Genomic DNA, 11940 nt, shown 5'->3' with positions numbered 1-11940 from the left:
ATCCAAATGATGGGCTGTGGCGGTGTTTGTGAATCGGTTAGTTAAATATAAAACGACACTGATGTCATGTCCTGTTTAGTCGTGTAATGAGCGTGGGGGGACGTGAATTGTATGACGAATTAAACCACAAATTAAACAAAATAAAATGCGTGTCCGCGAGTAAATGCTACAAACATGAGCAGAATACAAACGGTATTCAGTGCTGCTTGGGTTTAATAGTTGGAAAATAGGTCTCAACTCCAGCCGTGCTTGTGTTAAAAAAAAAAAAAACGATGTACGAAAGCAAATTAAAATCAATGATGTAAAACCGTCTTCCTTCCACAAGATGGCAGCGACCTCCTGTTGATGTAATGAATTATTAAGACAGCGCTGTCTAGCTTTGATACTGAGCTCAGACAATCCTGGGCTGTGATCCTCTGCACAAGTTTAGTTGGCACATTAAAGCTGCTACAGCCTCACTCGCTCATGACAAGAATTTTATAGCATCTGATGTTTGCAAACTTCAAATGGATTTTAATCTGCGCGTGACAATGTCGAGTCATTGTGATGAATTCACTTTAAAAGCCCCCTGGGTGTGAAGATGTACCAGAAAAACTGTTTTAAAGTCCCAGTGAGCTCTGATTCAATGTTTAATTGTTGTTACATGATATGCCTTGCATTATATACACATACACCGATCAGGCATAACATTATGACCACCTTCCTAATATTGTGTAGGTCTCCCTTGTGCCTCCAAAACAGTTGTGACTCATCAGAGAATGGACATGGGCCTTCTGAGGGAGTCCTGTGGTGTCTGGCAACAAGATGTTGTTAGTGGGGGGGTCTTTGAGGGGAGCGGCCTCTGTGGATCATCCCACAGATACTTGATCAGTTTGGGATCGAGTGAATTTGGAGGCCAGGTCAACACCTTGTGCTGTTCTTCATGTTTTTTTTTAGTTGTTCCTAAAGCGTTTTTGTAGCTGCATCCTGGTGGGGATGGCTGCTGCCATCAAGGGTTGTTATTGCTGTGGGGTGGGGGTGTCTGGTCTGGTCTAGGTGGGTGCTACATGTCTAAGTAACATCCACATGAATGAATGCCAGGTCCAAACATTTCCCAGCAGAACACTGACTTGTCACAAGATGGTCAATGTTATTTACTTCTCCTCTCAGTGGTCTTAATGTTGTGGCTGATCGGTTTATATCTCCTATATATCGGTATATTGCTAAAAAATGACATTTTGTTTTTATTTTGTAGGTATTATTAATGGTATTTCAGAGTTTGTTATTTCCTGGAAGTCCATATAAAAATCTTGATGACTCATCCTGCACCTTGGGGCGTACACTAATATTTTGTCAAATTAAATGCCTTCTCAGATTGTTGTGTTCCTCCCTCTGCATCTCGTCTCCCCCAGCAGCACTGCCAGTTCTTGTCTTTGCTCAAACGTGTGCGGGAGCACAGGTTTTCTTGTTTAATTTCATCCCTGTCTGATTCATGAGTAACATCAACAGAGAGCAGGCGTTCCTCGTGGCTCTTCTCTGCGTTGAGCTCTAGCTAGCTTACCTGGTTAAAAAAAAACACTAGCATAGGTGATGTGGAACGGTCTGCAGAGGTTTTTGGGGATAGGTTTGTTTTTATTTTAAACATATTAATATCCAGGAACGATTAGCACACTGCTAGCCATTTTGTAAGAATTAAAATTTTTTCCATGAGAGAAAGTTTATGTAAAGGAGAACTACTGTTTTTTTACAACCTGGACCTTATTTCTGGCATAAAATACGATCGTTTACTCACCCATATAACTTCGGTGTCATTTAGAGTTGTTTGGACGATATTTAGATCCACGTATATCCATATAGTGAGAGTGACTGGGGCACCGAAACACAGCCTCTAAATAACGCATTATCTGCCACGAAACTTGTTCATTTCACCAATATTTTGTTATGATACACTAGTGCTATTCCCCGTTGAGTCTGGAGTTACCTGTAATCTATTCGTGGACGTGCAGCGGTTTGTTGTTCTTTGGCTAGCTCTTCCTCTCCCTGCCTACACATCCTCCTTTCAACGAGCTCCTCATCCGTATACTCTGGCTCAAAACGGTAAGGACGTCCATCATAAACAAAGTCGTCGTCCACAACCTCAGAATTGGAAAAATATTCAGCCATGTTGCAAAAAACTAGCAGTAGCAAATTACAGGTAAATTACAGGTCAGAGGTTAGCAGGTCAATCCACAGACCCTGGATGATGATAACAGGTAACTCCGGACTAAACGGGAAATAGCACTAGCGTATCATGACCAAATATCGGTGAAATGAGAGTGTTTCGCGGCAGATAATGCGTTATTTAGAGGCTGTGTTTCGGTGCCCCATTCACTCCCATTATATAGATATACGTGGATCTACATATCGTCTATCTACGACTCCAAATGACACCAAAGTTATATGGGTGAGTAAACGATCATATTTTATGCCAGAAATAAGGTCCAGGTTGTAAAAAACGGTAATTCCCCTTTAAAATGTGTTGACAGAACAATTTTTCTTTTACTTTAGAGTCTCTCTATAAATGTGCAATTATTTTTCATTTTTCAGAGTTTATGATGTCTCCTACTAAACTGAAAAGTCTTTTTTTTATTTCCAGGCGTGCTTTCAAGTCACCACACAAAAATCAACAATACAGGATGAGGACTCAGATACTGGTGTTCTCGTGTTTTGAAGCTTTCTTTTCGCCATGTGAGAATGATCAGCTGAAAAAATGAAACGACGAGCGCTTCAAACAACTTTCTCTGAAGTTTCGGCAACACACACAGATCATCCCCAAACATGACCAAATAGCAACACGCTGGCGTTGCTGAAACCGTTATTGATGAGCTGGATATGCACTGGCCCGACAGGCCGGCGACAGGGTTCCTGTAGTGTTTAATGAAAAGCATCACTCAGTGCAGGACGGCTCTCCTCTCCAGGACTGTGGCAGATTGAGAGCTCAGACGTACGGTCACATGTGAGCAGTGAGGAGCTGGAGGAGAGGGAGGGGAGAGCATTTGGAAGATATTAGCGTTCGCTGTGGCATGTGGGCAGCAAATGGAGTGACTCATTCAATTTCCTCCGAATTGTTTTCATTCGCATACGGTTTTGATTGGGTTGAATAACATTTAATAATCTTGTTTGTAACTGTCAATACAGTAGTCGTGCAGTAGGGAGGAACAGCAGACGTACAGTAGATCATGGGTGCTTGACTCAGGATGAAGCAGTTTTTTTTTGGGTGCGCGTGATTTAAAAGTAATTAATAACCAGATTTTTAATGAATCCCGTTAATGGCGAGACCCCGCCCGCCCGCCAGGATGTCTGCCTCGTACGCTGAAAATGGTTTCCTGCCTAAAAGAACCTGAGTCCGTCTGCGTTAAAGTTCAGATTCCCTGTGGAGATCAATTTTCGCTTCGGTGGAAGTTTTCCGATTTCCATTCCTCGTGCTTTTCTGCAGCGATGAGAGCTGTGTTCCTCTGCGAAGAGTCACTCAGGGACAGACCGGTCCAAACACGAGGAAAATCTCACAAAAATTCATACATGCGAATGCACGTTTGAATCTCTTTCATCTGTTTTTTTAAATCGTTGGAACGAGTGACTTCAATGATGGATTTTCTTTGGAGACAAGAAGTCGCTCTCCTGCTTTATTTCACCTCTTAAAAGAACTATTTCACTATTAACTGTTAAACTTAATTAGCTAGTGATGGTTCTGTGCTCGGTGTGATGTGTCCAGGATTGGAGTGAAGTTTACGAGAAGTGACTTGCTCCCTCCCGGCGTCACATTTTAGCTAAATTTACCCGGCATTTGGGTGTCTTCCCAAAAAGTCACTTAGCGGCCATCGGCCTCTGGCTGTACGAGCCAGTGCGGTTTTCTGATGCGCATCACCTAAGGCAATGGCTTTGCTGCGCCGCATGTGTGTGTGACACCTCTTTGGTGTAGTGGGGAGCAGTGATTGCAGTTTTGAAGCCTCTGGAGCTTTCACCCAATGACCAATGACCCATTTGGAAAGAAGTAAATCAGTTTAGATTAGATTGAACTTTATTGTCAGTGCATATAGCACAGGGATATACACAACGAAATGCAGCTTTTGCGTCTAACCACAAGTGCAAATAGCAAAAAGTGCAAAGTTAACACAGTAATAGGAATCAAGCTACGAATATTACATTAAGTAAATATTTAAAAAAAAGATTCAGATTCATTTAAGGCACAAGTGAGCAGCATGACGTGCAAGTACAAGACGCGTAAAAGTATATATACACAAAAAACAACAACACTATCCCATAAATATATTAACTATCCAGACTGTCCATGGAGGATGTAAACATGACTGCAAGAGTAAAGTGACTGAAGTGCAAATGTAAACAGGAATTACAGGGATTATATATTTACGTGTTATTGCAGAGGTAGTATGGGTAATATATACAATAAAAAAAATAAGGTGCTTGGGAGGAAAAAACTGTGCGGTGTAGGTGTGTGTGTGTGGGCTGCTTGTTGAGAGAAGTTTTCAACTAAGAGTCTGTTGTTTCGTGGGATGGGGGAGGGGGAGGTGTGAATATGGTATGACTATGCGTGTGTACGAGAAACCAAAGGTTATGGAAAAAGTGTGATAGTGATGCCCTACATACATGCATGCGCTGACAGGAGAAGTAAATAACATTGACCATCTTGTCTTGGACCTGGCGTTCATTCAGTGTGGATGTTACTTAGACATGTAGCACCCGCCTAGACCAGACCAGGTACCCCCACCCCATAGCGATGACACTCCCCAGCAGGATGCAGCCCCAAAAACGGTTTAGGAACAACTCAAAAAACACATTAAGAACAGGACAAGGTGTTGACCTGGCCTCCAAATTTACTACATCCCAAACTGATCAAGTATCTGTGGGATGCACGCAAAGTAACGTGCAAACAGCCGCCAGTAATCTAATTCGCCAATTAATATTCACAGGATTTTATATCTGTCAGAAAAAAAAATATTTCTGCAACCAAATATTTTGGTTGGAAACCTGGCTTAGGTCGATTAATTTCCCTCTCCTCTCTTGCCACCCTTCCTCTCTGAAGAGCTCTCAGTTTGTTGTTGTTAAGAAAAGCTGAAGTACATGCAGTAACCAGCGCGCATAAATAGCTGCGTCCACGTAAACAGTTGCAGCCTGATTTCGCATTCGCGCTCCACTGTCAACATTCTTCGTTGCAACAGTGACTCATTTGCTTGCAGGGTTTCCTAGCATCCTGTCTTGTTGCACAACATTGCTGCCCTCTCTGTCGACCTCTCTGGCCTTCTTTCTCTTTTTTTTTTTTCTTTCTTTTTTTTAATGCATACATCACTCAGATAGAAAGGGCCGCAGCCTCGGGATGGAGCAGATTACAGAGACTGAGGGAGCAGAGGCAGAAGTCGGTCTCTGTCTGACCCTCGGTCTAGCCGTAAAGTGACCTCTGGAAAAAAACGCAAATCCAAATGTCAACAAAAGATTATCCCCACAGAGTCCCAACACACAGTTTTCCCTCTCAGACCAATTGACATAGATCTTAACGCAGGGACGGACAGAAACGTGACAGCTGAGCACGAGTTTGAGGGTATATTCATTAACATTTGGCTCCATCGGCTCATGTTTCTCTGTTGTCCATACGCAGCTTATCTCTTATTCGGAGCTCAAACTGCTGATATTAAACTGCACGGTATTTTACGTTAGCGTAAACAGTATAATAATATATGCTTCTCCTTTTCCAGTCTCAACTGATTCCATATGTTTCAGAGCATAAATAAATACAATAGTTTCACAATCGTACCCTGAAGGGATCATTAATGAGATCTATACTGCTTCCTGTCCAGAAGTTTTGCAGTAATCGTATTTTGCCAGATTATTTTTGTGCATCCGAGGCTTTTTCAATCTGTGCCTTTTGGTTTTGTTGTCAAATTTTGTTCAGGATTTGAGGTCTTATGAGATCAAAGAATATCTGCTCATTGTCCCCAGACAAACATCAAATGTGGTATTACCGTAAACACTCGAGGGTCATTGCGTGACTGTTTGGGGCTTTCTGTATGAAAATGAATATCTAAAAACCTCGCTTTCGTTTTTTGTTTTTTTTTCCCCGTGTGCTCGCTTTATGTCGGCATGGCACAAAGTATGTCTTGCAGGTCCTGAGGGGTCAGAGCAGGCTTCCTGTTTGAACTAACAGGACCTTTTGAGCTGGTCTTTTGCATTAAGAGCTCTCTGCTGTCATGGCTTATGACTCTGGGACCACAAATCCTTTCAGCGACATGTCTGCTTTTCCATAGCGCTCCTCGTGCCCTTTGAGTTCGGGTCTTCGGAAAATGAGGTCATCACCTCAATGGACACGACTTTTGTTTGTATTAGATTAAATACATCTCGGCTGCTTCCATTCTGCTTTGCTTTCTATAGCAGCTTCACATAGATAGATACACAGATCAGGCATAACATTACGGCCACCTCCCTAATATTGCATAAGTCTCCCTTGTGCCTCCAAAACTGTTGTGACTCATCAGAGAATGGACATGGGTCTTCTGAGGGTGTCCTGTGGTGTCTGGCAACAGGATGTTGTTAGTGGGGGGGGGGCTTTGAGGGGAGGGGCCTCTATGGATCATCCCACAGATACTTGATCAGTTTGGGATCTAGTGAATTTGGAGGCCAGTAGTTCCTAAAGTGTTTTTGCGACTGCATCCTGCTGGGGATGGCTGCTGTCATCAAGGAGTGTCCTTGCTATGGGGTGGGGGTGCCTGGTCTGGTCTAGGTGGGTGCTACATGTCTAAGTAACATCCACATGAATGAATGCCAGGTCCTAAAGTTTCCCAGCAGAACACTGAATTGTCACAAGATGGTCGATGTTATTCACTTCTGCTGTCAGAGGTTTTAATGTTGTGGCTGATTGGTGTACACCGGGAGCCTCTTTCGTCTCACATCTTGACAGGATTAGTGATGATGTACATCCATTTACGAGTGCGCGAGAGGTCGGGATTGTCCTCCATGCTACGTGTTAATTAGGTTGCGTGTCTTGTTTTGCCTCTCACTGGAGCAATCACGGAGCACTTAATGGAAAGCAAGCTTTAAATGACAGCGACAGAGGTGAAGCGAGTGTATGTTTGGCGCTTTCCGTTATTGACCCCCCCCTCCTCTCATCAATTATGCATGTCCATTAGGAATCAGACTTGTCGTGTCCCAGCTCTGCGTGTCCCCCGAAGTGTCCCTAAGGCGATGCTAACCAGGGCATCTTAATCAATGAAAGCCACATTCTTGCCCTTCGTGGAGTCATGTTTGGCTGCACGGCCACTTTTGTGAGATGTGTATTTAACCACACACACACACACTCACACACTTGCTGAGACAATTACACTGTTGCGTGCAAAGGTCTGCCCCCGCAGCATTAGCAGAGCATTAAGCTAAGGCTAATCTGGAAGGCAGCTTGGATAGTGTTGCCAGTGGATTTGCAACGATACCAGAGCTCCCTGTAGCTTTAATGGCAGCCAGTGACAGTGTTAACGGGACCTTAGGACCTCATCAGATCCCCATCTCCACCTGTCACAACAAATAGAACATCCCTACTGATGTACAATTTGATACAGCCGCATCATACGCAGCCACCCGATCTGTTTAAGTGTAGGCCGACTCGCTTCGGAAGAATTGCATTTCATAACAGCCGTGGAAGACGACGGGGGTTGAGTGACAAATGCATCGAGTTTCCTTTTCGCATCAACCCCAACCGAGCACGTGGCCTTTGTTCTGCTTGTTGTTTTTGACCTTATTGAGGACCTGTGGTGATTAAACAGTGATTTAATCTGCTCTCATCATGCTGCCAAAATTCCCACTGGCTGCTTTGCTCAGTTTCATTAGCTGGCAGATTAAAGTTTTAGCTAGGGAAACGTTTGTCAGAGCTTTTCAGAAATAATCCCATTGGTTGCCATAAACCTTAGTAGGTTGAGCCACGTCACAACAGCACATCTTGTCTGTGTGGCTCAAGACTGTCTTCATTCATTCATTCATTCTTCTTCTGTAACCACTTGTCCTGTGAAGGTTCGTCTCTTGCCCAGCTGTCATTGGGCAAGAGGCGGGGTACATCCTGGACAGGTCGCCAGTCCATCGCAGGGCTAACACAGAGAGACAGACAACCATTGATGCTCACATGCACACCTACAGCCAATTTAGAATCACCAATTAACCTAATGAGCATGTCTTTGGACGGTGGGAGGAAGCTGGAGTACCTGGAGAGAACCCACGCAGACACAGGGAGAACATGCAAACTCCACACAGAGAGGCCCTAGATGAAATCGAACCCATAACCTTCTTGCTGTGAGGCATCAGTGCTAACCACCACACCAAAATAAACAATGTGGTTAGTGTATTGAAGTCCATGTGTCCATTTTTCCTATGTTTCCTAATCCTAATGAGTAAAAGAAACAATCAAATTCTTCCTTATTTGTATTGTTTATGGTGCTTGTTGTGCTTCGTTACCATGGGGATCCTCCTGTACCGTGTCATCTTTATTTAAAGAAGAAGTGTATCGGAGCGTAACTCGACTTGCATGATTTACTTCACATCCATCAGCTTCTTGTTTTTGTAGTTAATGCATCTGCACACTAGGGTGCACTAAAGCAAACCACAGTACAATACAAGCTACAGTACATACAGTTAGTAGCTTGTGTTTTCCGGTGACTGTACCGTTTGTGTTTCAGTGAAAAGACAACTTTTTTTCAAAGCAAACTTTATTTAGGAATGTTTTACAAGCAAGCAGGATTTTTATTAATTAATATCAATAATTTGAACTATTATTAATATTCATGTTAATGTTTTGTTTGGAATACGTGTCTCCTTTTATATAACTTAATCAATTAATAAATAATGAACTCAAGTATTTATATAAGATAGGAACTGAAGCATAGTTCCGTCAAGTCCAACAGCTTAGCATAGCATTTCCGGTTATAAAATTGCAAAATAAAACCTTACAGATTACACCAAACTTTTAAAATTACACATTATTTACAGCGTTTGAATGACCACAACCTCGGTTAATCCTTTTTCCCACTCGCAGGTGGAGTCACATTTACTTCCAGAGACTACAAAGACGAACTGATTCAACACTGTACAGTTGATCCACGACTCGTCAGTGCTTTTGTTTTGGAAGGCGCGATCGTCTTATTTCCGGCGTTAACCTGTGCCGAGAGAGCGCGAGGCTGTTTCTGGAAAGCTACGCTCGTTAAATTAACTACAAAGAAGTCCAGTCCGGGTCGACGCACGGTGATGTTCAAGCGCAGCAGGTTTAGTTGGAAATGAACTCTTGTCTTTAACGTGTCAAAGTAGTAAAAAAAATACATAAAATAAGACAAAAAAAGAGAAAACCCCTGGTCCGTTAGTAGCGTCAACCGACAACCGCCTCGCTTCGAATGTGAAGGCTTCGAAAGCTCGAGCCTCTGCTGCCCTTCGCGTGTGATCCCTCCCCTCGCGCTGCTCGAAAAATGTCTCTCGGGTCGGGTTGGGCTTTTGCTACCTTCAAGTGCTCCTCGTAAATATGCAAACTGATCACAAATGTAATATTAGTTAGCTAGGATACTGGGAAAATCGCGTACTTACACGTATTTTAGCGCGAGTTGAAGAGTAGCACGGTGAAGACTGTAGCTGTTATCAGTAGAGTTGTATTTATTTTTTTCTAAAACGGGGTTAAAACTGCGGCTAAAGTTAAAGAATAAATAAATAAAATGCTTGTAGGCACGCAGCTTTTTAATGATGGCGAAAATTGTGTAAAATACGATGTGAAATTGTGTGTTGACAAAGATATTAATTTATTTTTCCTTCATAAGAATGACAGCAAAACTAACGTAAAGGTAAAAAATCAAAGCAAAAATATGCATTATTCCTATATGCAGACAGCACCTGAACGCAACACGAGGTTCGCGTGTGTGTGTGTGTATGTGTTTCTGTGTGTGTGTGTGTGTGCGCCCTCGCCGTGTTTGTGTGGCAGAGAGTTGCGTGCGAAGGGCTCGACATGTCATTCAGAGGAATCCGCCACCTGAAACGCGAGGAAGTGAAGGCGACTCAATTGGGTATAAAGCATCAGCCAACATCTGCCCCGAGCAGTACAGCGCTGATGAAAACATCAGCTCGGAGCTCGTACGCAGGACCTCTCCGTGTTTGTTTTATTTTTCCCTGGGATTTATCGCTGCTGGAGTCGGTGCATCGCCGGGGAGACGCATCTCTGTGTTCTCTACATTTTAAAGTGAATGTGACGCCACAGACATCACTATACTGGAATTAAGTGAAAGTCACAGACATCTTAGGTAAGTGTTTTCTGCGTGACGTTTTTTTAATTTAAATTTAATTTCCAAGAACATGCCTTTTACTTCTGCTACTTCTTACTAATCAATATATTTCATTTATTTTTTAGTTTTATTTGAATTATTTGCACTTATTAGCAAAGGCACTAAGATACGCCTTGAATCTTAATTTACACTAAATATACATTTTATGCTTTTACAGACTAATAATCGCTTTATTTTTTTTTTGGGGGGGGGGGATTTAGTGCACATTTCATCCTAAGGAACTTTTGTCTTTGACATTGGGTGACATAACGTGCAACAGCTACCTCACACTGTGTGCTAAGTTCCTCTCTCCAGCCTGAAAGTTGCTCTGTGTCATCCGCAGCGCACCTGTTACCTCCACGGAGCGCAAGATCATGATCCCTCCTGGAGACTGCATGTACGCGGGCAGAAAGAGGAGGAAGCCCGTCCAAAAGCAGTTAAGCAGCTCAATATTCTGCATTTGTCAAATCAGTTTGTTTATTTATTTATTTATTTCTTTTGTTTATTTCCCTTGCCTGGCAACGTGCGAGAGAAACTTTTTTTTTTTCTTCTAATTAGTATATTAAATATAGTGAAGTACAGGAAGTTAGTGACTAGCATGAGCATGAAGGTGTGAAAATATAGGGGTATAAGCTCAGTCTGGTACAGATTGTCAGTTTTAAATGTAGCTCTGAATGTCACAAATAACTCCAGTGATTTCACTGCCTTTTTGACTTCACACTGTTAATACAAACTAACTTTATATGTGCAAATATAGTTATTGCAGTACCTTTTATTAACATTGTTTGTCTCCGTGCAGCCTCATGAGTCACACTTTGCGTTTGCTTGGTGCTACTTTAAGTGTCTGTGGCTTTTGATGAAAGGGCAAATACATTTCTTGTCAACAGATCAGTCATGATATCTGGCTGTAGTAAGAATTTGAAGAGGGAAGTGGTAATTTAACAAGGACCCGGGCTTTTGTGAAGTTTTAAGTTTTTAGCCTGTGCTTCTGATCTGAAAGGAAACCTTCGCCACATCAAACCGATGCTTTGTGCGGAGAAGACTATTGTTTTTCAGCCTCTTCGCCGTTCCACAATATTTTCAAGTATTTTAATTGCGATGAAATTCACTTTTTATTGTTGTTGTGTAATGGTGGAACAATGATGTGACCCCTTTGCCGTATTTTCTTGTGCTTTTTGTTGAGGTTGCAAGTAAGGCGAACTTTAGTTTAACCAAATAATGTGACCGGCCCTTGACATTTGCATGTATTTCAAAATACATTTATTAGCTGCGTCGTCAGGATTAAACAAAGTCTGGCAATTCTTGTAAAAGTTCTCGGGGCACACGAACAGAAAACTCTCGGAAGCCGAAGCTGACCATGACATATGTGGATTATGTTAGGTTTGACTGGGAAAGCTGTGGCACGCCGCACTAAAATGCACAAATAACTTTAAGCCTAAGGTTTTACTTTCTCTGCGGCACTGCGAAGGATCGGGGCGCGTCAGGCCGATACCTCTGATATCGGGAGTCACTAAGTAGAACAGGCACGGTGCATTTAACGTGACAGATATTCTTTAGGGACTGACCCCCCCTGATAGAATGAAACCCCTAAATCATTTCTTCCGTTTTGTTTTTGGAGAGAATGGTGCATGGTGTA

The 11940-nt window shown here is 42.6% G+C and overlaps 1 protein-coding gene across 1 annotated transcript in view; it reads left to right on the top strand.

The window, feature by feature from the left end:
- Positions 1 to 9880: 9880 nt before the first annotated feature.
- The window catches only part of LOC311503707 (uncharacterized protein), a 62473-nt gene continuing 60413 nt past the window's right edge, over positions 9881 to 11940 (top strand). Inside the window, exons 1-2 of the mRNA XM_084566578.1 lie at positions 9881 to 10283; positions 10648 to 10740. Of these exons, the coding sequence (XP_084422704.1) occupies positions 10679 to 10740 (62 nt within the window). The 5' untranslated portion in view covers positions 9881 to 10283; positions 10648 to 10678. The remainder of the gene's footprint in view (positions 10284 to 10647; positions 10741 to 11940) is intronic.

The sequence above is a fragment of the Chelon labrosus genome (genome assembly GCF_963514085.1).
Source record: "Chelon labrosus genome assembly, chromosome: 18".
Classification (NCBI taxonomy): domain Eukaryota; kingdom Metazoa; phylum Chordata; class Actinopteri; order Mugiliformes; family Mugilidae; genus Chelon; species Chelon labrosus.
Note: the sequence above shows the minus strand (reverse complement) of the source record. Positions and strands in the feature narration are given on the sequence as shown.